At 39.1% G+C, this 27,244-nt stretch overlaps 1 protein-coding gene across 1 annotated transcript in view; it reads left to right on the top strand.

Annotated features, from left to right (window-relative positions):
• Dlc1 (DLC1 Rho GTPase activating protein) overlaps window positions 1–27,244 on the top strand; it is a 347,498-nt gene that overhangs the window by 66,964 nt on the left and 253,290 nt on the right. Inside the window, exon 3 of the mRNA XM_075986541.1 lies at window positions 24,888–25,037. Within this exon, the coding sequence (XP_075842656.1) occupies window positions 24,888–25,037 (150 nt within the window). The remainder of the gene's footprint in view (window positions 1–24,887; window positions 25,038–27,244) is intronic.

The raw sequence follows: 27,244 nt of genomic DNA, 5'->3' as shown, positions 1-27,244 counted from the left end.
TCCCAAATACTGGAAGTCTGAAATAGGTGTCAGAGAGCTACACTCTGTGGGAAGGCTCCAGGAGAGGGCGTCCTCGTGTTTCTGCTCTTTGCCCCTGACAGGACTCAAGGTGGCTTCAGGCCTCTTAGCTTGTAGGTAGGTACACTACCCAGTCATCCTCTGTCCACACACACTCTTTCTCCTCCTGTGTCTCTGTATCTGACTGGAAATCTCCCACTGTTCTTTTTTTTTTTTTTAATACCTGAGTTTTTATTATTTTTTTTTAATTTATTTATTTATTAAAGATTTCTGTCTCTTCCCCGCCACCGCCTCCCATTTCCCTCCCCCTCCCCCAATTAAGTCTCCCCCCAGCCCGAAAAGCAATCAGGGTTCCCTGTCCTGTGGGAAGTCCAGGGAACCCCCACCTCCATCCAGGTCTAGTAAGTTGAGCATCCAACCTGCCTAGGCTCCCACAAAGCCAGTGCGTGCAGTAGGATCAGAAACCCATTGCCATTGTTCTTGAGTTCTCAGTAGTCCTCATTGTCCGCTATGTTCAGAGAGGCCGGTTTTATCCCCGGCTTTTCCAGACCCAGGCCAGCTGGCCTTGGTGAGTTCCCAATAGAACATCCCCATTGTTTCAGTGTGTGGGTGCACCCCTCGCAGTCCTGAGTTCCATGCTCGTGCTCTCTCTCCTTCTGCTCCTGATTTGGACCTTGAGATTTCAGTCCTGTGCTCCAATTTGGGTCTCTGTCTCTGTCTCCTTTCATCGCTTGCTGAAGGTTAATATTCAGGAGGATGCCTATATGTTTTTCTTTGGGTTCTCCTTATTTAGCTTCTCTAGGATCACTAAAGACCGTCCTTAGGTTGGCCCTACCCTAATTCGTCATGACCTCAGTTCACTGTTCTTAAGGACGTCGTTGGGTTGGCCTGACACTAACCCTTCATGACCTTTTCATTTGTATCTGCAAAGTCCTATCACAAATGAGGTCACATGCACAGGTACAAAAGGCCCAAACTTGATCACAGTTTTATCATCACTTTGGTGAACAAAGCTGAACCCACAATAGAACTATAAAACATCAATTGTCTTAATACCATTTTTAAACATTAAAAAACTGGGCCGTTCACCCTCTGATCTAGATTTCATACTAGTTTGTTTACATTCTCATTAAGGCAACCTAAAACTTCAAGAGTAAGCTGAGGAGGAGGACCAACCGACACTACAATGTGTCTTTTGAAGACTGAAAAGTCCCTCTGTTTCCTATTTGCTTGTATGTTAACTCTACCATTGGTGTTCTCATGAAATGCTGGAGGAATATCTTGAGTTCCCATGACTTTCAAGATGCCATTCATTTTTTTAATTATTATTCCTTTTCGTCTAGTATGGCTTCTTACACTCAGCGATACTCAGAATTGACCCAACTGGTAAGCTATCCCCGTGGTGAGGAGGCTACTAATCTCACCCCAGATTGTCACCACATGTGTGTATACATATGTATGTATCTTTATGTGCATACTTATGTATATATTCCCTATATACATATATGTGTGTCTTTGTGTGCATACTCACGCATACATTCCCTATATACATATATATGTGTCTTTGTGTGCATACTCACGCATACATTCCCTATACTTATAGCCTGCACATTTTACAGCTTCAGAGAAAATGCTAATTAATTCCTGGTTCTGGTTTCGTATTTGTACATGTGTGTACTCTGAACTGTACACACATGAGATCATGGAGAGTTATCTGTTAGAAGAAGCAGGGGATTGTTTTCTATCACCATGTTATTGTTACCCAGCTACAGGAGTGCCATGGGCATTGGAAACATCATCACTGTTTATAAAACTATAAAACTAAACAGAATTGACCCTTGCCACCAAATTTATGGCAATACAAAACGGCCATTTGTTTTTCTCCATCCCATGAATACAAGGAATGTATTTTTCCACTTTTTCCCAAAACAAAGATATTTTTATGTCAACAGAGTGTCTCATTAAATTCATGACACCAAAGTCCCATGATAACACACATAATTGAGATAACAACCAAGGTTTGATTGAAATATTTCATGTTACTATGTCAGTCTTAGAAACAAACTTCAGTTATTTGGCATTTTATGAAAAGAGACTTTGATCCTCTGAATTTTTACTTGGGCATAACATTGATACTACCGACAATCAGAGAAGCAGCCTTAGTTAATGTTCCCTGCGGACAGGAACTTGTAGTGGTTTCTATCAAGGATAACTGCGAATCTGTGCTTTCTCTAATCTGCAACTACCTTAATAGAAATCTCATCTCTGGGGATATGACACTCCCACTTCTGAACTTGGCTGTTTCATGGATGTTGTTTGTCATGTCTGGCAAGTTGTGCTGAGACCCGGAAGACACCAATGCTTCCAGCAATGGGCTAGCCAGTTGAACCAACAACAAACTACCACGGCTCAGATAATCCCTTTAAGGTCTGCTCTTCTCTACAAATGTGAGCTATTTCCCTGAAACGTTCCCAGGAATCCCTTTCTTATCAGAAGCCAACACCTTCTCCTGTGGCCGTACCCACCTCTGTCTTCTCAGGGCTTTCCTCCAGCAGTTGTCCCAAGTTTCCATACTGTACATGTCTTCTTTCTAAGCTGATACATTTCTTCAACTTTTATGTTAGGTCTAGTCCCCCAACTCTTGAAAAGGAAAAGGAAAAAAATAGAAAGTAAAGAAGTCAAAGAAAGAGAGTGGAAATGAAGAAAAGAGGAAAGGAGAGGACAGAGAAGGGAGGGAAGAGAGAAGAGGGAAGCAGAGAGGAGATAAGGGAAGAAAGGAGAGAAATGAAGGAGAAGGGAGAGGTAGGTGCTCCTGGACATTGTTTTCCTTCTCGGTCCACCTTCTAACAAGCACAAGACTGCTGTTTTTGTCTTTATCTCTTCACCTCCCATTGACAATGTATCTCTGTCCCTATAGCTTCAGTGCTCTCAACCCTCTCTTGGAAGGAGTCTCCCAAAGGCCCCTAGTTCTCTGCTAGCAACCAGAAGTGAGTCTTCCTCACTGAGTCTTCCTCGCCTGCCTTCCTCATGAGGGATGCAATTCACAGTCTTCACCCACATCTTTCTCCTGGTGGTGGATAAGATTTCCCCAGGCCAGAGAAACAGAAGACAGCCTTAAAATGGACTGAAAATATTTTCGCCTTTCTTAGAGAATAAAATACATCTCTAATGGCATTAAATAAAGTTTAAATAAGCCCATTGTATGCATATGAATAGTAATTTCTTACCAATAAATTGAGAAACCTGGTACTCGTAGCAGGGGCCAGTAGTGTATCCTGGTGCTAAATTGCTCTATAGTTGCTTTTTGTAAATTTTCTTTTTCACAATAGATCTCAACTCACAGTCTCCCATATTTTAGAACATCTCCTAATGAGACCTATGTATGAGGCCTTTATTTCTGGGTTAGCTTTCTTGATGATCGCAAGTGACAGTCACTTGGAGTTCCAGAGAAAATCAGTGTGGCAGCCTGCTAAAATGGTTTCATTACAGAGCTCACATGGGATGTGCTCTATCATTTCAAGTGTCATCGTAAAACTGCTTTCTTGCCAGGTAGTGATGGGGCACACCTTTAGTTCCAGCACTCAGGAGGCAGAGACAGACTGATCTCTTGCAGGGGTCCACTTGGTCATTCCCGGCCACTTAGCTCCAAAATAATCACACAGAAACTGTATTAATTAAATCACTGCTTGTCCCATTAGCTCTACCTTCTTATTGGCTAACTCTTATTATAATTTAACCTACTCCATTAATCTGTGTATCGCCACGGGGCAGTGGCTTACCGGCAAAGTTTTGGCATGTCTGACTCTGGTGGCAGCTCCACGGCATCTCCCTGACTCTGCCTCCTTTCTCCCAGCATGCCATTTAGTTTTCCCTGCCTACCTAAGTTCTGCCCTATTAACAGGCCAAAGTAGTTTCTTCATTCATTAACCAATAAAAGCAACACATAGACAGAAAGATCTCCTTCACCAGATCTCTGTAAGTTAGAGGCCAGGATGGTCTACAGAGTGAGTTCCAGGATAGCCAAAACTATACAGAGAAAACCTGTCTCAAAAAAAAAAAGAAGAAAACAAAACAACAAACAAAAAGAATTCTCTCACATTCTTGCATTTACTTCTAGAAAGCTGAAGAGTAAGTTCACTGGGTAATTGTAGTTATGATGTACATTTTTGAGTATGTGGCTCCTCACATTCTATCAATGGTCCTCAGCCACAGGAACAGCACAGATTACTACTGCACATGCACCTGAAGATTAGAGTGACCCTTAGGAGCTAAGCCTGATGTCCTCTGCACAGCTATAAGGGTAAAAGGAAAAAATCCAGCATCAGATCAGAACTTGTGAAGCCAAATAGACAGTTGTGGGAATTTTCCCTAAGAAGGGGCTACGCTACGGATGACTGAAGAATGCGTGAGAAATAGCTGGACACCTGAAACAGCTGTTCAGCAGGTATGGCGTGGGGTTGGCTTAGTGAGAGCCCAGAAGCCGGCTATTCGTGCATTTGTATAATCATAAAACAACAGCTCAAAATGCAGCGTGCTAGAACAAGCAGCAGAACCTCCCAAATTCTTGTTTGGGCCACACCTACATCAGCCAAAAGCCAGGATAATGCTTATTTATAAATGGAATGTGTAGGTTAATCCTAAAAAAAAAATAGAACCATCCGTGATATGATAAAATATGATAAAAGACATTGCAACATTGTCTCACTAAATTACCTTGGAGTAATGACCGCAGCAAGGATTAACTAAATCCCTAAATAGGTAAATAGGCAGCTGTGAGCAGTGTGTAAGGACAAGATCAGGAAAGGCAAGCACTACAAGCCCCAGAATCCTTCTGAGGTGTTCAGTGGCTAAGAGAAACAGGAAGAACATGGGCCTGTAGAGTGCGTAGCTAGTATCTAAATCAGTATTTCTTCTGCAAGCCTGTTTTTTAACCCGCATAAACACAAGACTAGTGTAAGTGGATTTCCTTGAGTTTTAAATTCTGTGAGCCTCTGAAAAAAAGATGGCATGGAGGGAGAAAAATGAGGCCCCAGTCTAAGAATAAGGTTTACTGGAATGTTGAGAATTCATCAGATGAATTTCATCTGAGATAAAAAGAAATACTTATTGAAATGAAGAGATAAATATGCAGATAACTAAAAACAGTGCTGTGCAATTTCCACCTCATTAGTTGCTATCACCACTAATTTTTTAGAAAACAATTGGTAATCAGACCGTGCTGAACATGCACTTAGTTTGAGTACTTCAGAGCCGAGACAGGCAGACTTCTGTGAGTTCTAGGCCAGCCTGATCTACAGACCAGCCAGAGTTAGGTAGTAAGACACTGTCTCAGAGAGAGAAAGAAAGAGAGAGACAAGAGACAGATGGGGGGGAAAAATAGACAGATAGGCTGATATACAAAATAAATCCTGTGGATTTGCATAGCAATATACAATCTAAAGCACATTAGCAAGTTAAAACATAAAGAAAAGATCTACTTGTTGCACAGTTGCCTGCCAGCTTCGATGGAGATGTTGGAGGTTGGGGCACACAATGGCTTTCATGTCCATGCTCTTCTGTAAGAAGATTAAAGCATTAAGTTTGAACAGCTTTTAGTTTGTACATAATCAAGTCCACCTGTACCAAATGAAGGTCTAATCTTTTAGGATTTGGGGTTGGGAGATGCTGTTGTCTTTGGTGCAGTTTAAAATACAATCTGTTTGATGACTTTAGTGATATGACGTATTATGATCATGGGTCAATATCATGACCCAGTTCAGCAATTTCAGCACAAGGCTATGTTTACATTCACCAAACCAACTTCATAATCCCCTGTGCTGGATAGTTTAGGTCAACTTGACACAAGCTGAGAGGAGGGAGACTCCATAAGACCAGGCTGTAGGCAGTTAATGATTGACGGGGGAGAACTCAGCTCATTGTGGTGGGGCGGGGGGGGGGGGCGCGCTCCTGGGCTGGTGGTCCTGGGTTTTATAAGAAAGCAGGCTGAGCAAACCTTGAGGAGCAAGTCAAGAAGCACTCATCCTCCGTAGTGTCTGCGTCAGCTGCTGCCTCTAGATTCCTGCCCTTCTTAAGTTCCAGTCCCAAGCTTCTTTTAATGCTAAACTGTGATGTGGAAGTATAAGCTGAGAAAACCTCTTCCTCCCCAGTTTGTTTTTAGTCCTGGTGTTCCATCACAACAATAGAGACCCTAAGGGATCCGCTATCGCCTTCCACTCAAGTGGCCTCTCTTCATTGCGGGGATTTCACTACGTGAGGCAGACTGAATGGTGAAGTACCTTCTTATTCTGTACTCATAGGTAAAAGCATGAGTATTGGTAACATCTTTCTCACCGCTGTCTGTTTTCTGATTACCTTCTTGGGGAAAAAAAAAAACAAACAAACCTCAGTTCTATGAACTGAGAATGGGATGCGCCATTCTCCCATGACATACCCCCAAGCCTCCATTGGTATTGGTTTGAAACAAACCCCCAGAGCAGACTGCTTTGCTGGCAGAGTTTCAGGACTAACATGTGGTTAATTTTTCAGAGGATTTTTTCTTTTCCCTCATGTGCTCAAGAGGAGCTGTGGAGTGTGTGGGAAACGGCATCTTGAAGCGTGCATCTGTACTGCTTGCATATTTCCCTGAGAGATAGTGACCGACCCTTCTCTTTCTGCACATTATGTTCTAGGAACTTAGGAGAAGAAACGTGTCTTGAATATTTAGAGGGCTTTTTAAAACAGTGTTCTTGAAGACATTGTATGTGAAAAAAAATACAGAATTATCTCTGATTGAAGTTAGCAATTAATTCATGTGACGGTGTTTACAGCCACTTATATACCAGGTGTGCTGGTGTGGAACAAGGCTAAATGCAGAGACAGTGTCCTTCTGACCAAAGAGCACAGAGAACAAAGTCAAACCACGGAGCGCTGACTCGAACCTTACCGTTGCCATTTCTTTCCAGGCAGGACCGTGAATTGTGCTGCTTTATTTTTGATTTCCAAGTTTTTGAGAACTGTCTGTGAGGATAATCCTGTTGTGTTTCTATTTAAAATTACAGAAGGAAGCATCCTCTTAAGACTCTACTAAATAAAAGAAAGACATTGCTTGGCCTTGTTTAATTTACTTTCTATTTACGTAGCAGTAGTAAAATTCACATTTGGATTATATTTTGCTCAGCACATAACAGAATCTTTCAAATAATGAAATCATAATTCTTGTTTTCCCCTTGGATGGATTTTCTAAGTCTGTAACGGATCAACACTTCCAGTCCACATGGAGACATTCGGTATAAAAATACCCAGTTCTTCTTTTAACTTCCTTGAAACAGAAGAACACGAATTTTCAATTATTTGTTAGTAGTAACTGTAACAGGTTCCACTGAAGATCATTGTGTTCTTATTTATTTGACCTTTCTTTTTATTTTTCTTTTTTTTTCCCTTGAGACACAGTTTGTCTGTGTAGCTTTGGAGCCTGTTCTGGAATTTGCTCTGTAGACCAGGCTTACCTCGAACTCACAGAGATCCTGCTGCCTCTGCCTCCCGAGTGCTGGGATTAAAGGCGTGCACCACTACTGCCCAGTTTATTTGACTTTTTAGTCATCAACAAATAATCTCTGGCAGAATCGGATTTTATCAAATAAAAGAATGGCAAATAACAAAGCATAAATTGTGTAGAAATGCCATTTCTGTGTAAGTAGTCAGAGAATGGTGAGGAAATGCCTAGGAATGTGTGTGTGTGTGTGTGTGTGTGTGTGTGTGTGTGTGTGTGTATGTTATCATTAATGTTCTCTACAGCACAAAGACTCAATGACTATCTACAAAGAATGCTGAGGTGAAACTTTATCAAATAAATCAAAGGCCACTCACAGTTTATGCTGTGTATCTACTTCTGCCAATCGCTTAAATGACAAATTTAGGTTTATCCTGAACCATACAGTGGAAATAGCATGGTATGGATAGATAGATAGATAGATAGATAGATAGATAGATAGATAGATAGATAGATAGATAGATAGATAGATCGATCGATCTAAGTAACAAGTTGGGTGAGGAGAGGAGGAGAGGCACACTTGTAGAAGTCAATTCAACTGCCTTGTATATATTCAGTTTACAATGGAGTTCCCTCCTGACTAACCCATTCTAATCAGAAAATGTCTAAAATTGGCAATAATCTAAGTTGAAAGTGCATTTAATACATCTGTAATTGTTGAGATATGAAATGTCCCATACACAGTCATGTACTCAATTGTCACAACAAGCACCAATTTGGTTAATTATTCAAAATGTTAGGATTTGGGGCCAAGTTGAAGAAAACAACTTGATCCTTGGTGGCTTGTCTTGGTGCTTTTTCTCTTCTTTCTCTCCTCCTCCTCTTCCTCCTCCTCCTTACCTCTCCTTCTCTCCCTCTCATCCTCTACCCCTCCACCCCTCATTGCTGCCATGATGGGAACTGTCATGCTTTATGAGCCTCAATATTGTCAACATCATGGACTAAAATTCTAACTAATGACAGTCTTTCCTCTTGGGTTGCTATGTGAGCTATTTTGCCACAGCATGGGCTAGTGCACTTCACAGCCTCACAGCTAACTGAGTCACTCACTGCAGAGGTAGATGTTTATCTTGTAGAAGCATGGCTGACTGGGGACTGTAGCTCATGTCTGCTCCTCGGGACAGAGTGCAGGAGAAGATGAAAATTCAAAACTCACGCTGTCATTTCTATTAAATTTGTACTACTGTAACTATGAAAAGTCGTTAAGGAAAAAAAAATGCCATAACTTGGGAACCACATGCTGGTCTTTCACTGTGCTTTGTGCCAGTACTGAAGCAGAATCCCAAATCTATTTTAGTAATAACCTGTCTATCCCCTCATACTACACCATTCATGTGTATGCATCCATTCCAGCCATCTGATTGCACTAATTTCCCCATTGCCGTGATAAGCACCTTCAGCAGAACAATTTAAGGGCAGAAGAACTTACTGAGGATCGTGTTTTCAGAGGCTTCAGGTGAGAGACTTTGGGCCATCTTCGCCAGATGCATTGTTCTTAGTCTATGTGAGGTGGCACATTCTGGCAGTGGGAGTGTATGCCTGAAGCTACCTACAGGAAGAAGAAAGAGGGGAGGAAAAGCTACAATGGATGGAACCTTAATTTTCAGGCCTCCAATGACCTCTCTCCTCTAGCCAGAACCACCATGTTTCGACAACTCGTAAACTAGCACCAGCAGCTAGACACACACTGTCCACACTTGAGTTCTGGGAAGAATTTCATGCTCACACCATGAAACCAAACTTATTCTATTTTAAAAGTCAGATGCAATGTTATCTTCTTTAGAAAGCACAGTCAGCACAAGCAGAAGCATATTACACCAACAATCTTTTTGTTTGTTGGAAGGGGTTGTTGCTGATATTTTGATAGAACTTGAGCTCTAAGTTCATTGCACTTTGGTTGGTTGTCTGTGTATGAGTCTGCCACAGATAATATAAGCCCCTTGAAAGCAGAAAGAATTCATTTATTCTTTTTTATAGAGTGCAGTATCACTGATCTAATAAATACTAAACAAAGAAAGAAAAATACTAACTCACAACTTCATCTCTTAAATCAGGACTAACGGAAGGAAAATAGGTCAAATTTGTCCCAAGATCAATTGAAACATTGATGAAGAAAACGAAGACTTCAGTGGTCAAGATTCTGTCTGCCAGTGAACACGTAAATGAACAGGAAATGTAGTTACCTGGCTTATCATTTAGCATTGCCTACTGCTACACTCTCCCTGGCTCTCTACTTAAGAAGCCCAGACTAGAGAAATGGCTGGATGGTTAAGAGCATCTGCTACTCACAACTACCTGTAACTCCAGTTCAGAGGAACTGACGCCCTCTTCTGGCCTCTGAGAGCTTCTTTACCTATATGGTTCACATATAGCTCAAAAATTACATAATCTGAAATTCTTCTTGTTCTGATTTACTTTATGATCTGTGTCTTTCATAATTAAGCATTGAAAATAATAGAATTTTGTCACTAAGCAATATTTCATCTACTAAGAAAAGAGATTCTGTATAGTTTTATGTCCCATCTTGTGAAAACATAGGACGCTATCTTTATGCATTAGTTCAACCTCCATTAAACATATATTCTATGTACACACAATAAAACATTATTTCAAAGACATTTGCATCCTGGGTTTGTGTTAAAATGCCATATAATACACTTCTTAAGTTCTCTAACTCATATCACTTGTTGGTCATCTGTCGATTTGTACATATGTAAATGATAGCTTATAAGGACTGCCACCAGCTCAGATAACATAGAGTACTCAACTGCACCAGAGACTCTGTTTTGTTAATCACTTAAGTAACAGAAGACACAACTTGTATTTCATTTCATGGGCACAAAGTCTGTGTTTTCGGAGAAAACTAGATGAGTCTTTCTATCTTGAACTGATAATTAAATGATTTACTGTCATGGTCTTCATTTCTGGTTAAATGATCTTTTCTTTATAATAATGAAAAAAGTCACCACTTTCAAAAATCAATGACATTTTACCCCAGGAAGCTTATCATTTATTTTTTTACATATTCACTTGTTTCAGCACATTATTTTTGATGATTATTAATCAAAAGAAGAAATCACCTGCCTTACATTATTAAACTTTTCATACATGATTCCTCCTGAACAGTTTTTAAAGTCTATTTCAGAAGTCACTGGGCCTCAAAACAGTGAATAAGATTCAAAATTATTGTTGGTTAATTAACAATAAATTTTTTAATTCAAATATTTAATAAGCATACAGTTAATGTCTAGTAATCTATGAAAATCAAAAATTTCTAGGTAACGAAGCATAAACTACTGCTATAGAATTTTTACTTCTGGATAGAAAAGAACTTTTCTATTTGTCAGCTTGAGAAACAACCAAGATATATCAGCAGAGAAGAGCAGAATTCTCTCTCATGTGCTAAAGAAGTGCCTAGGCAGAAACTTGGGTTAAGAGTTACAACCACATTGAAAAATAAGACAAAAGCAACAACAACAAAAAAGGAAAACATTTTTTGACTTCATTACATACATGAAAAAGGCAAACAAATGCATCTTAACGATCTCAGAGAACTTAAAGAGGGATAAGTTCAATATTTCACAAGCAAAAGGACATTTTTATCAAAACACATTATACGACAAAGATTATTTCTGTGTTTTTAGCAGAGTGCTATACGAATACACACAATGAATGCCCCCTTTCTGGCCATCAGCAGGTAAATACAAAAACTCTTTACCATCCAGAAGTGAAAGTTACATTGCAACAGTTTATGCTTTCTTTCTTAGAAATTTTGATTTTTATAGATTACTCAACATTATCTAGATGCTTATGGGATATTTAAACTTTATAAACTTATTATTCATTAATCAAAAATAATATTGGATCTTGCTCTCTGTATTCCAACCCAGTGACTTCTGAAATGACTTGAAAAATTGATCAGGAGGCAAAGCGAATGAAAAGCTTAGTGCTGTAGATAAATGATTTCTTCATTTGATTAATAATCATCAAAAACGTTTGCTGAAAGAAATAGGTATATAAAAATAAATGACAAGTAATAGATAAATGATAAGAGTCCTGGAACAAATTGTCATTGTTTTTGGAAGTGGTGATTTTTTTTCATTGTTAATAAATAAAAGATCACTTAACTGGAAATGAGAACCACAATGGGAATTCACTTTGTTATTAGTCCATGCAGAAAGATCCACCCAGCTTTCTCAGAAAACAGAAAAACAAATAAGAGTTCAAATTAAGGTGAAGGGTCTCTCTCATATAAGCAGTTGTGGTGTTCTCCTATGACATGAAGCCACCTGGGTAGGAACTAGAAAAACAAATGGCCTGAAATCAAGCACATTAGCCTATCTGTGACATGTTAGTAATGCTCTTGTCTGTTTATGATTTGACATTATGTTTATGTCTTCTTCCCTCCTCCCTCTTCTCCTTCTTTCCCTTTCTTTCTCAGGCTCCTCCCATCTTCCTTCCTCCTTCACCCCCTTCACCTCTTCCTCTTAGTACATTTTGTACATATGTGGACATGTAGATCCTGGGATGGGTGGAGGCTAGAGGTTAAAATTAGACATATGCTAACATATGTGGCCCACATTTTCTCCCTGCTCTCTTCCTATTTGTGTGAATATAAGAATATCCAAATAAATTTTTAGAACAATGGGAAGACCGTAGAAAGAGAAATAGTTGCTTATGGGTGGTCATCAGTGTGTTCTATGGGCCCTCTTTTCTTACACACCCACCATGATTCTTCATTATAGTACAGGTCAGTCTATGTAAAAAACATTTGGTCTAAAATACCTGTTCAGAGGGAAGCCTGAGTGTCAAAGAAGACTCATTTCCTTTTTGAGCATTGCCAAAGCATTGTCAATAGTTTAGCAGATTCAGAAACTGAACTTCAACATGTGGAAGATTAAATGGCACACAAAAAAGTGAAAATACAGCTGGGAGTGTGGCTCTGTGGTAGAGAGCCCTCACCTGGCATTTTTGAGGCCCCAGCACAAGGAAAGAGAGCAATAAAGAAAGAGTAAAGAAATAAAATTTTCGAGATGGTCTTCATGGGAATGCCTCTGCTATTTATTAAGAGTATATTCCCAGATCCCATCCCCTAAAATATCCATCCAGAATGTCTAGCATAGGACCCAAGAATCTACATCTCATTAATAAACTGGTAATTAGTTAATCATTTTAAGATTGTTGAATAGACTGCAATGTGCAGAACACCACACAGCAGGCACTATTTGCCCAGAGTTTGAGGCTATGCATCTGAATAATGACTTCGGTTTCTAAAATACTTGGTCTGAATTTTGGTCTGGATTGTTTTGATTTCATCGTGAAATGAAGTTTCTGGGCCTAGTTTAGCATGCGATTCCGCTTCTCTATACTCCCAAAGGAAACAGCTATTTGGAATTATCTTAAATGTTTGTGTTTTGATACCTTCATTTGGTAAAATTTATCTTTTATGTATGTTTTAGGTTTTTCTATTTTGATATTAAATCACATCAAGTAATTCTGTTTTTGGATTTTTGCTTTCTTAACATTCACAGATGCTTTGGAATGTCATTTACATATTTAACAAAAGCCAGTTTTCTAAACTGAATGCTGGGAAAAAGAAGGCAGAGTCAGGAGATGCCATGTAGCCACTGGGAACAGATGAGACATACAAAGCCTAATACATTAACAGAAATGAATTGAATAAAGATGTAAGAGTAAGCTAGAAATACACATAAGATAATAGACCAAGCAGTGTTGTAATTAATATAATTTCTGTATGGTTATTATGGGCTGAGCTGCTGGGAACAAACAAGCGGCCTCATGCAACACTGTTAATTTTTTTATGACCCACTGAGTCTGACTAGTGTTGTGTTTTCTGTATGTGTATAGAGTCCTTAGCAAGGTTTACCGTGCCACGCACGAGTTCTCACATATGGAGTGAATCTCAATGACCTTCCTGCTTCTCCTCCTGCACTACTGGATGGTCACGGCTGGATAAGACTGTTGATGACTATTTTCTCCTAGTGGCTTGCATAGCACCTTCTGGTGCTATAAAAACTAGCCACCAGGAAGGATGCTTCCTCATCAGTAATGGCATCATTATTCCACAACTTGAGATCGAAGTGTGTAGTGTCTTCAGCAATCGGGTCTTAACCATAAAGTTTTGGTGGACAACCAAGGACAATGTTAATAGCCTGTATCATTTTAGGTATCTCTAAGATTCTCTCCATGATCAACAATATTAGGTAAAATGGCCCATAACTGGTCCTGGACTTTTTATTTGGCAACCTATTGCCAAATATGAGGTGCATTTACCATCCTCACACCCATGTAGACTAACTCCATTTAAACTCCTTGCTAAAATAATACATGCTACAGAAAAGAACTTATTACTATTATTTAAGTAAATTGACATGACAAATTTTAAATTTGTCCATAATAAAGTTTTTGTTGTTAATCAACATTTACTTTTTAGAACAGTAGTGATTACATATTCATTGTAGGAATTTCAAACAATTCAAGAAAGCCTATAGATTCTCTGCCCCCTCTCCAACTCCTCATATACAGCACCCAGGATGGGTAGCTTTCCAGTTTGGTTTTTGGGTTTCTGAAAATTAGCTTTACAGAGGCTAGAGAAATGGCTTAGCCATTAAGAGTACTTGTTATTCTTCCAGAGGACCTGTGTTTGATTCCCAGCACCCACATGGAGGCTCACAACTCCACTAGTCCAGCTTTAGGGGATCCAACAACTTCTTCTGACATTCAAGGGCACCAAGCAGACAAGTGAAACACATCCATACATTCTAACAAAACACTCGTACAGGTAAAAAGTGATAAAATAAATATTTTAATTTTTTTAATTAGCTTTACAAAATAATTTTTTAATCCACAAAAGTCTAGTTTCTCTCCCCCGGCCCTGCCCTTGGACTCCATGAATTAATGGACACATAAATTAATCCAAATAAAATGAATACTTTTCATTCAACAAATATTAATGTATGCTGAGTTGGGCAGACTACTGCTCCGTGGCTCTTGAACTACTTAAGGGAAGTCAGGTGCTGATACCACCTTGCAGGGCTGACCTTCCACTGGAGGAGCAAATGCGGCAATAATAACCAAGTTGAAAAGTGTGCTGTAATCTCCCCTCCTGAGAAAGATACCTCCTTCCTGCTCAGTCTTCTCTTTAGCCATTAGCGACAGTTCTCATGATTTTTGGTTTCCAGGAACTGTTGGCTTTCATTTATAATCCAGTTACTTTCTAGAGCTTGGGTGCTGTGTTGATTTTCTTTTTCCCTTTTCTTTTTTTCTACTCCAGTTTTAAATGACTTTTAGCAGAGAACAAGCGTGTTCATAGGTTTATCATTAGGAGCTGAATTCTTTGATTGGTTGTAATAGATTATCAGGTGTCAGGCTATTTATTTTCCAGGGTTTTCAGGGCATACGCTCTCTTTCTTTGCACCATAAGAATTTTGATTTGTTGTTGTTGTACTGATGCAAGAGCCAGGATATGAGTCGCAATGCTCTCTAGCATGTGTGTTAGCAGGTATTCTTACTTCACTCAGTTTTATAGAAATATTTCCTTGTGGGGCTGGAGAGATGGCTCAGCGGTTAAGAGCATTGCCTGTTCTTCCTAAGGTCCTATGTTCAATTCCCAGCAACCACATGGTGGCTCACAACCATCTGTAATGGGGTCTGGTGCCCTCTTCTGGCCTGCAGGCATACACATAGACAGAATGTTGTATACATAATAAATAAATAAATAAATAAATATTTTTTAAAAAAGAAATATTTCTTTGCTTCAACATCAGCCTCAATGCTTCCCTAAGTGGCAGCATCTTACTCAAGTTAAGAACACTGCCTTTTAAGTCCTTGTTAATGAAGGCAGCTTTTAACATTTTTTTTTCTGTTTTTAATCATTAGCAGGTGATCTAAAGCAGATTTGGAAAGTTACAAATACCCAATCTGATATTTGCTTGTTTTCCTTTTCCTTTTCATATATTATTATGAGGATTCATAGATTTCTCATTATGGAATTCTTCTGAATTAGAATCTAATTCCAACTGTCCTCATTTTTGTCAGGTCTTTCTGTGTAATCTACAGCAGTCTTCACCAGCACATTTAGTAAATACAGCTGTGGATCTGGTAAAAACTGAATTTCTTGCTTGGCCTTGTCTGTACCCTGAGAGCAGGTAGAAATTTTCAGGGCTGGTAATAGCTTTCAATTGTATTTTAATAAATAAAGCTTGCCTGAAGATCTGGGAGTAAAACAGTCCCACTGGTCAGCCTTACAGACCAGGTTATGGTAACACACACCTTTAATCCCAGTTTGAAGAACTGGATGGTGAGTTGGCTGGTTGGTTGGTTGGTTGGCTGGATGGCTGGCTGGCTGGCTGGCTGGCTGGCTGGCTGGCTGGCTGGCTGGCTGGCTGGCTGGCTGGTTGGTTGGTTGGTTGGTTGATTGGTTGGCTGGCTGGCTGGCTGGCTGGTTGAATTGATTTCTTCATGACAAATTCTTACCATGTAACCCTAGTTGTGGTTGAACTTGCAGCCCAGTGTGGCTCCAAACTGTCAACCCATCTGTCATGGCCTCCAGACTACACTGCCCCTCGTAGTATCCATCTGTCAACTTTAAATGACAAAGTTTTCTGTCTTCTATCACCTGTTATCATAACATTGGCACGTAAGTTGTTAAAGACATTACACCAAGAACAGGGGATTGAGCAGTGTATGCCTGGCAAGGAGGAAGGGTTTCATTTTACTTCCCCGAAGTCGACCAACATTTCCTATTAAAAAACAGAGTGAAAATTAAAGTTGTCATTCTTAACTTGCCTGGAAATGCTGACAGAGGGGAATTACATTATCTCCAACTTCTGACTGTCATTTCATATGAAAGTCTTCACTGCTCCCCCAAAGGAACAAAATCAAACAGGATTAAATGACTTTCTCGTTCTTTAAACAGGATATTATTTTAAGAAAGGAAAGTCTAGAAAGAGGGATTTATTATCAAATCAAATGTATAACACTCATATGAGATTCCATACTACTCCAGCTGGCTGCAGATCAAATAGTTCGGGGTGAAAAGGAGCCAAGACTATAGCTGAAAAGTCCCTTTCTTTTATGGGGGCACAAGGAGGATCACTGGCCCAGAGGAGCCAGGAAGAGGCACGCGGAACTGCAGACAGTGTCTGGGCTAGCGCCTTGAATTCAGAATCAGGAAGTCGTGGTTCTATTCCTGGCCCAGCCTTGCATTGATTATGGCTATCTACAGGAGACTGAGGCTCCCTGACAAGCTATGCATTCAGTCAGTGTTGGATCTGCTCTGCTAAAAGACCATGATTTGGAAGCGTCGGCGGTTTTCTTGAACTTTTTTTTTGTCCTCTTCCACATGCTTGGCATTAGAACAGAGCCCGTGTGGGCTAGAGGAGACATTTTTCTCTGGACTTTATATTGTCTTCAGTCTGTATGGTGTCTGGCAGTGAGTACCTCCTGCCTACCACCATGTGTGAATGCTCTCAGTTCTGCTGTTTAATGAAGAGCATTTGGGGAAGGAAGCAACAGGGTTGTCTTCCCTGGGTAGAAGGAAAACATCAGAAAGATCTCTCTCCGTTAAACCTAACCATTTCAGGGCCCTCTGGGAGACTTGTATCCTCCCAGACGCCATCACAATCAAAGTACCCTCACTGCCCACAAACTAAGTATCTCTTCCAGCATAAATAAAGAGCATCATTTTCATCATGGACAACAATTTGTATTGAATAGAAGTTCTGTCCTCATCTGATCTTTGTCTGGTCTCTACTGACCTGTGTCTGAAGAGATATAACTAAAACCTCTGTAGCAATAGCAAACAGTATCTACACTTTGCCAATAACTGGTTACGGTCTCAAGACAATAGGATGTTTCTATTTCTGTCCTTCCTGGGTATGGACTGGGGTAAGGGGATATACACCACACTCATGACTCCAGTTCAGTGCAAGCAGATAAGTACTCATGGGGAGAAAAAAACAACACTGTGGCTTTCCATGCATGTGTATGTTCTGAGCATGTACTGGGTCCTACACTATTGAGGATATATGATAGCCCTTCTTGTCCCCATGGCCACAGAACACATATGGCAATATATTTAATTCTGGGCACCAATCGTGAACTGGATCATTGACAGAATTATTCATATCCATAGAAGAGTCAACAGAAATAGTGAGATAATTTGAAAATATGTCCTATGAGAAATGACTTCAGGAAGCAAGGAGTGAGGGTCCAGCTCACTGGTAAAGCCTGTCTTGGCATGCACTTCACCCTGTGCTTGATTCGCAACACTCTCCTGACTCAAAAAAGGAGACAGTGGACATTTCACCTAGAAGAACTATAAAACTGCAGAATTCTCCAAATATTTGAAAGATAGCTTCATGGGATAGATAATACTTATTCTGCCTCAACCTAGGGCAAAGGTTCTTAACCAGTGCATTGCAATCCCCTCGGCATCTATCTCCAAAAAAAAAAAAAATTTACATTACGATTCATGACTAGCAAGATTAAAGTTATGAAGTAGCAATGAAAATAAGGTTATGGTTTCGGGGTGACCACAACATGAGGAACTGTATTAAAGGGTTGCAGTATTAGAATGGTTGAGAACCATTGGTCTAGAACATTAGAAAGGGATAGAGATCACCTCTACAATGTCCCCAAAATTTTACCTGCCTAAGTGTGAAATAGATTGCGTCTTAGAAAACTTATTTACTTAGAAAAGTAAATAGCACACAATGTAACCTTGCAAACTTACACTGAATGATCACTGGGTACAAACTCAGACAAAATGACGTCAAAGGTTCTGTGTTTCCACATCCCAACGTTATACTTTGACTTAATAAAAAGTATAAGTATAAAACATTGCTATAATGAAGCATAAAGGACTTTACAAATAACAGATTAAACAAGGAAGGCAGACTTGGAGGGAGGAGAATAATTAAGAAAAGTGGTATGTACTGTACTTCCCTTGACAACAGGAGCAATTGTTATGGAAAACAGGTACACAAAATAAAAATAAATTAAAGGTATTATTTCAACTTCTGTAGGTTGCCTAAACTTTAAGTCCCACTGGTTTAACCATCAATATTTTCATTCAATACTACCTTCCTGCTGCTGGTCCCCAGCCTCTCTTCCTGCAGACCCAATCAATACACCAGCTTATAAGAGCGGGCTTCAGTCTCAGCCTCCTCCTTCAGCTCTGCCTCTGGTCATGTCTAGAAGATAGTATGGAAACAGTCCAAAGAATGTTACACTAGAGAGAAACAAATGTGGCAAGTGGGCACTTGGTTTTTAACCTGAGAACCAGTTGCTCGAGATTTACCAACATATACTGTGTGTCCATCCCTGCCTAAAGAATAGAAACTACATTGCTCTCTTTATAAATTACAAAGTTGTGGGTTTCTTTGTGGCATTTTCTCTACACTTACTTTTGCTTGAAACCCACCCTCCTCTCCCATTCTTTGTCCCCATCTCTTCTATGTCTCTCTGCTCCTAGTATAGCTGCTTCCACTTTTGCAGGTTTTATTACCCTCCCCTCTCCCCCCAAGCTTCTTTTATCTCTTGTGTGATCCACTTCTGTTTCCCAGCCTGTACCTATTCTCATTCTCTAGTAAATCAGAGTAGCAACAAGTGTATAGTATGCGGCATCTCTGATGTAGGATGTAAAGTCCTTTGAGTGTATGACAGGAATGATATAGCTAAATCAGATGGGTGCTTTAGTTTACGCTTGTTGAGAAATCTCCACCATGATCCACAGCGGCAGAATTAATTCACACCCCCACTTACAGTGAATAAAGGGATCATTTCCCCCACATCCTCACCAGAATTTGTTGTCATTTGTTCTCTTGATGATAGCCACACTGATTAGGGTTAGATAGACCCTCATAGTTTTAATTTGTATGTCTATAATAACTGAGGATGCTGAACTTTTTTTAAAAAAATGTTTACTAGTTGTTTATGTCTCTTCTTTTGTGAAATCTGTGTTTGGTTCCATAGCCCACTATTTTATTGGAATATTTGTTTTCATTTTGTTTAGTTTTTAGCTTCTTTGTGTATTCTATAATAAAGATAGATAGATAGATAGATAGATAGATAGATAGATAGATAGATAGATAGATAGATGATAGATAGATAGATAGATAGATAGATGATACATAGATAGATGATAGATGATTGATAGATGATAGAAAGATAGATAGATAGATGATAGATAGATAGATAGATAGATAGATGATAGATAGATAGATAGATAGATAGATGATACATAGATAGATGATAGATAGATGATTGATAGATGATAGATAGATAGATATAGATAGATAGATAGATAGATAGATAGATAGATAGATAGATGATAGATAGATAGATACATAGATAGATGATTGATAGATGATAGATAGATAGATAGATAGATGATAGATAGATAGATAGATAGATAGATAGATAGATAGATAGATAGATAGATAGATAGATAGATAGATGATAGATGATACATAGATAGATGATTGATAGATGATAGATAGATAGATAGATAGATAGATAGATAGATAGATAGATAGATAGATATAGATAAGATAGACAGATGGCGAAGGCAAAGATTATACACCATTCTGTGGACTGTCTCTCCACATGGTTGTTTCTGTTGCTGTACATAGGAATTTTAATCTCATGAAGCCCTTCTTGTTAGCTGCTGGTCTTATTTTTTTACATTGGAAGTTAAAATATGTGTGCTTTCTTATGAATAGCCTGTCATCTCTTCATAATCTATATGCCATGTCTGCGGTTCAGACCTCAGCATAAGAAGGTTAGAACTAGGAGAGAGACCTTAGAATAAAGGCACTTGTTGATCATGTGACATAGCTGGCTAGCAAGTGTGCTTGAAGTTTCAAATACCTTTCTTTGGCTATATTTGAAAAGAAAGCAAAGCATTTATAAAATCACTCCCCATGTCCCCATGATGACCTTCCCTGAACAGAGTAAGTTCCCTCTTTGCAGTGGCCTTCCAAACAGAATCTGATCCATATGATGCCCCTTGCCCCTTCCTTCCTCACCTCCACCCTCCCAACCCTGGCCTTGTTATTGACCAGTTTCACTTTTGTCTCACTACCACTGCATCTTCCTTTCGCTTGGAATGCTGTCTTCCTGTCTCTCCACTGCCTTCCCTCTCGTTGCCCTGCACCTCCGCCATCCCCCTCCCCTCCATCACCTGTCTCTGTCTTTGCCCCTATCATCTTCTCCTCCTCCCATTCTGGTTTGACTCTTAATTTCCACAGACAGCATTTTCCTGACTCTAATATACTATACTAACAAATTATATATTATACATTAATATATTATATCAATTAATATATTGTATGCTAGTTAACATGTTATATTCTAAGTATATATTAATATATTATGGACATATATATGTGGACAGGAACACTGTAGTTATTTATTTCGCTATCCTATTTTTAAATTCCTACATGAGTTTCTACTTAAAACTATTTATGAATCTGCTGATTTTCATATCCCTGGGGCTGACTAAAACATTCAGGACAATAGGAGTCTTCTCTTCTCTGCCGATGGATATTCAGCCCCTTTAATGATGTTTGACTTAAAACAGCTGTAATCATAATAAAAAAGGAAAGATAGATGTGTGGAGGCAAATTTATCGCATTGGCCTTGAATCGAGGGAGTGAAGTTATAGAAATCTTGGACTCATGAGTAAATAATTTAATGTAATAAAATTCTTCTTCATGAACAATAGTAAAGGAATGAAGTTAAATCTCCATTGAAGACATGAAAAAGTCCAGAGTCCGCAATGCACTCTTGTATTTTCAGGCATAAACTATTTGCTGGAGTCTGGCCCGGGATATATGAAAAAGCAGAACTTCATGAGATGTTAAAACTTGAGCTCTAAAATTAAGTATAAGGATATTTATACAAAGCATCAGATTTTTAATCACTCTATTTTGGGGAGGTTTTATGTATGCGTGGCATAAAAGCTCCTGACATTTCAGAGTGACCGTAATGGATGGTGAGCAAGGAGGTATGCATGGAGGAGAGAGGAAAGAAATGGGACTCATTGTTTAAGAGAATATCAGAGGGCAAGGCTGTTTGGTTTTATCCTTTGGGCAGATCACTGAAATAATTTGATGCTCAGCCAATGAATATAGAACATATTTTTAGAGTATAATCTCAATGTCCAGTTTATTCAAAGACAAATTGTTTCTGAGACCATCGCTGAGGGGTTGCGGATGTACTGCTGGATCCAACTTTAACTTAGTAGCTGGAAAAAATATCAGCTTTTATTTTCCAAGGCTTGCGTGTTAGTATATCTTGGCTGTATTGATCTCACCACTTTTCCTGAAAATGTGTTGCTTCTCTGGTGTATAGCTTCATTCCATTTCTGCTAGGTAGAAAACTTGAATCTCTGTCCTTGAGAACATTACAACTGAGATACGAATGGTTGCCAATGAAAGCCACATATGGGCACAAAGATGCACAAATCTTCACCTTCCCAAATCTATCTTTGGCTAAAAATACAAGGGAAATATATAAGAAATAAATCTGAATCATGATTAAGGGATTTGATGACTCAGTAGTAAGACTTTTCTTTTTCTTTCTTTTTTTTTGAGAACTTGTAGGTAAATTTGATGTAATGATCTGTAATATTTCCAGAATGTTATTTCAGCTTATAAGCAGGATTTTTCACTGTGAAAATAGCTGCTTTGTATATAACAAAGTTATATATTATTATTGAATAAAAATATAAATGTTAAGATTTCTTTCTTGCAAATATGGACACTTTTAAGGCCAATAAAAATTTGGTGATTTTCCGTCAGTCATTAAATGTTCCTCAAGAAAGGGACAATGAGACTAAATCAAATTATAAGAGCTGCATGGTTTCCAGAATAAATTAGTAGATTCCAAAAATCTCAATTTAATTTCAAAGTTAATCTGCTTTTATGGGAAAAAAAGAAATAGCCTTTTTATGTCATATTAAGTTTTTAAACTAAGGAAAGTTTGTTTTCAAAAAAAGCTTATCTAGCTTTGGTTGGCCCTACACCCATGTATATATGGGTATCAGTAATTTGACTGAGTCCATTATCAAAAAATAAAATAAAAAATTAATAAAAAGAGCAAGACTGCATACCCTTAATCCTATCACTCTCCGAGGGATGCAAACGCAGGTGGGTTTTGAGTACCAGACCAGACAAGGCTACATAATGAGACCTTGTTTCAAAACAAGGAAAAACAAACAGAAATATATAACATTGGTAATGGGAAGTGTTGTGGATAATATGGGGAAAGGATTTGGATGATATCATATTTTATTGTGTATAACATTCTCTAGAATGAAGAAAAATGAACAAATGATTTATCTAATATTAGCTCAAGTGATGGTTTACAAACCATTAATTTGACAAAACTCTCCTGAAAAAAGGGACTCTAGGCATGTGTGGGAGATCATTTTGATGAAGCTCATTGAGACAAGAAGACATGCCCACCATGGGTAGCAGCATTCCCTAGGCAAAGGTCCTGGACTGTGTAACAGTAAAGTACTCTGATCACTGACATGTGTGCACTAATTGACCACCCTCTGTTCTTGACTGTGGGTGTATATGACTATCTGCTTCAGAGTCCTGACGTCTTGGCTTCCTGCAATAATGGATTATAAACTAAAATGTACCATTTCTCCCCTCAATCGCTCTTGTCAACTTATCTCTCTAACTAGAAAAGAACTTAAGGAGACTCTGATAAAATTAAGTTAATAAAACCTTTATTTACCCTCTGAAAAATTGTGCCCTGTATTAAAAACAATCTATTTTGGCTTTTAAAGAAATATACCTATAGAATTAGATTCTTGTTTAAGGAATATGCCTATAGAATTAGATTAACCCATGGTGTCCCTGGTCCTTGGAGGAGCTAAGAAATGTAAAGGGACTAAAATCAATGCCTAGGTTTGAAAGGTGGCTCCGTTGGTGAACAGTGCCAGCCACATGAACCTGGGGACCAGGGTTCAGATCCCCAGAGCATGTAAAAACCAGGGGTGGCAGCAAAATTCTGTAACCCAGGTCAGGAATACAGAGACAGGTGGGGTGGACCTGTAAGGTTCATCGGCCAGTCTGCTTACCAAAATTGCTGTGCTTCATGTGCAGTGAAAAACCAGGTCTCAACAAAAAAAGAGGCACTGAGGAAGATGTCCAATGTCCATCTTAGGCTTCCGTACTTAGCTACACACACGTACACATGTACCCTCACACATGTATGTATACATCCATATTAAGGAGTACACACACCACACATATAGATAAAAGACAGAGTGAGAGAGGAGAAGAGATGGAAGGAGAGGAGAGGGGAGAAGAAGAAAGGAACAGGGGAGGTAACAGGAGAGAAGAGGAGTAAAAGGAGAGGGGAAGAAAAGAGGAGGGTCTCAAACAAGACAAAAAGACAGACTCATGTTTAATTACGTCCATCATTTATTAATAATTGTTGCCAAAGCTAAACCCAAGCATAGCATTCTCTGTGGACATATCCAGGGCTCATTATAACCTTGTTTCCCCCCCCCCCCCACTTCAGATTGGCCATGAGCTCTCCTTTTAAAGTTGATTTTCCTCAAACAAGTTTTAGAGAGATATGGGAAATTGGCAGCCTGAGTCTTGGGTGATGCTTAACACTGAAAGAACTGGGCCTAACTCCATTGCAACTCCCAATAAACTGTCGTGTGTGTGTGTGTGTGTGTGTGTGTGAGAGAGAGAGAGAGAGAGAGAGAGAGAGAGAGAGAGAGAGAACACTGTCTAACGAGCCTGTTTTTAATTGTGTGGAAGAATTAAAAGATATTTATAAGGAATCTTGGCCCTGCTGTAGCTGGAAACGCAAGTAGGTAACTGTTTCATGCAGAGAACTATCCAACACACAAGGCAAAGACTTCTCTAGCTTCACACTCTCCGAGTATTTCAATATGTCAAAAGATATTGTGGTGCAAATATTCTGTCACATGCATTCATAAGTACAAACTCACAATTATTAGAATCACAAACAATAAATTTGTACTCTAAAAGGACTGCTACAAATAAATTCTCCCAATAATAGTTCATTAGGAAGTTGGAAGTGTGCACATGTACTTGTAGTGACTCTACTTCTGTTTCATGTGTTGAATATTCATGTAAAATCCACAAGATGAGGCTCTCTCCTCCATGAAGGGCCCATTGATGACCCAGACAAAACCTTCTCAAATAAAGGACCGCCCATTAGCCAGTGTTTTTTTTTTATCACTATGAAGAACAGGGAACTTTTATTCTTTTTTTAAAAAAATGGCCTTTCAGATTCAGTAACAGCATGTTCTGTTCCTCAGGACACAAGGGACGATCGAGACAGGCCGCGGCTGGACTCCATGGTGCTGCTAATAATGAAACTGGACCAACTAGACCAAGACATCGAGAACGCTCTCAGCACTGCCTCTTCCCCATCCAGTACCCCGACGAACCTGCGACGGCATGTCCCTGTGAGCCTCTTCCTTCTAGTGGAATAGTGCCTCTCTGTGTCTGTTTTGCTATTTGTTATTAGTATTTGTGTAGCTTTTTTATTCCAGAAACTGGGATGACACTCAGGTCTGACCCACACCAGGCAATCAATCCCCCGCTTCGCTGTATCAGCAGTCCTGTTTCTACTTAGAGACACCGACTTAATCTGTTGGCCAGGCTATCGTTATACTCATTATATAGCCCCAGCTGACCTTGAACTTACTACCCTCCTGCCTTTGCTGCTCAAGAAGCTAGGATTACAAGCCCAGTTAGAATAGTTCCTCTTTATCTCATATGGTCTCTCTTATTAGTGAAACATCTTTGATAATGGCATCTACTGATAAATGAAACAGAACCCCTTAGATATCACTCAGTGGTTTCCATACATCATACAGAGTCCACAGACACATGGGTGACAACAAAACTTAACATTAAAAAGGAAACAAAATGGCCTTAGGAAACAATGCTTCCTGGGGATTAAAGCCTCTTTGCTGTAGTAGTTTGCAAATATGACTATATTTGCTATTCTTCAACAACATAATGCAATCATTACAAATACTATGTCTATCTGGATAAATAATTTTTCCAGTTTTTCCAGTTGTGACCAATTATTTCTAAAACATAAATTCTTATTCTATAATCTTACACTGCATGATAAAAACATGTTTTAAAAGTATTTTCTATATGGACAGATGAACGGATGGATGGGTGGATGGTTGGGCGGGTGGATGGATGAGTGGTTGGATGGGAGGACGGATGGAAGGATGGATGGGTGGATGGGTGGATGGATTTTGGTGGGTGGTTGGATGGGAGATGGATACATAGATACAAGTGAGCTACTTGTGTATACTGTGAAAAATAATTCACATGAGGGTAACTTCTTTGTAGTCTAAAATATACTCTGAAAAATAACTAGGAGAAAAGTGAGAATTTTATCCCATTAAGTTTATATGACAAGATGCTCCAATGTGATTCCAAAACTCAAAATAAAATTTAGAAAAAACAGATCCTAAATTTGGCTCTACCCTTTACATATTTATTAATAGTTCCATGTTGAGTGGCTTGGTTTGGGTAGACCTAGCATATATAGCATAGAGTTTAACTATAATTAAGCCGCATCCCTTTTCTATTAAACAAGGATTTGCATTGTACAATAATAAATGAACTGAATCAAGACATTGATATTTATGTGAGATACAAAATGTAGACTATCACATGGGCAGCTTTAAGGACCTAGTGAAGCAGAATTCACTAGTTTCTTACTTAATATAGCTTCCCTATTGATTCTGAGGCAGAGGAGCAAGGGCTAGCGCCATGTGGATGGTACTCAACGTGTTCCATTTATGTCACCACACATATTTCCCACAATGTTGCAAGATGAGTAAGATGTAAGAAGTTGAAGATTGCATGTGCCAGAGTTGGCACAGAAATAAACCCAGCCGGGCACAATCCAGGGCTACAGCATTCAACCAGGCTAGAATGAGAAGCTGATATCTCTAGAACAACAATCAACATAACAACCATCCAAATGATATGAAACTAGATTTCAATCTCGAAAGCTGGTAAATGAATGAATGAAATTTTCATTTCTGGCAATCAGTAATTTTTTATCCTTCAAGATTCATTGCACTTATTTTCTTTTTAATGAATTGTATATAAGAAACAATTTAGAAAACACCTATTTCTTCTCTCCCTAATGCTGTCTTAGTTGCTGGCACCTAGTTTCATTTTAGCAAAGAGAAAGGGGACCTAAATGAGAGAAACGCAGTCAAAACAGCCTACAGGAAAAGACGCTTTACTTTGATGTATGAAGTATTTTTCTCTAGCACTTTTTTTTATTTATTTATTAAAGATTTCTGTCACTTCCCCGCCACCGCTGCCCATTTCCCTCCCCCTCCCCCAATCAAGTCCCCCTACCTCGTCAGCCTGAAGAGCAATCAGGGTTCCCTGCCCTGTAGGAAGTCCAAAGACCGCCCACCTCCATCCAGGTCTAGTAAGTTGAGCATCCAAACTGCCTAGGCTCCCACAAAGCTAGTACGTGCAGTAGGATCAAAAACCCATTGCCATTATTCTTGAGTTCTCAGTAGTCCTCATTGTTTTAAAGGCAGAAATATCTTATTTTTCATGAGGCCCTAGGACTTGGTACCTACTTGCCATTTATGGTGTCTGATATATGTTTTAGTAATTA

This window comes from Microtus pennsylvanicus, chromosome 9, assembly GCF_037038515.1.
Source record: "Microtus pennsylvanicus isolate mMicPen1 chromosome 9, mMicPen1.hap1, whole genome shotgun sequence".
NCBI classification, from domain to species: Eukaryota; Metazoa; Chordata; class Mammalia; order Rodentia; family Cricetidae; genus Microtus; species Microtus pennsylvanicus.
The sequence above is the reverse complement of the archived record's forward strand: the minus strand, read 5'-3'. Positions and strand labels throughout refer to the sequence as shown.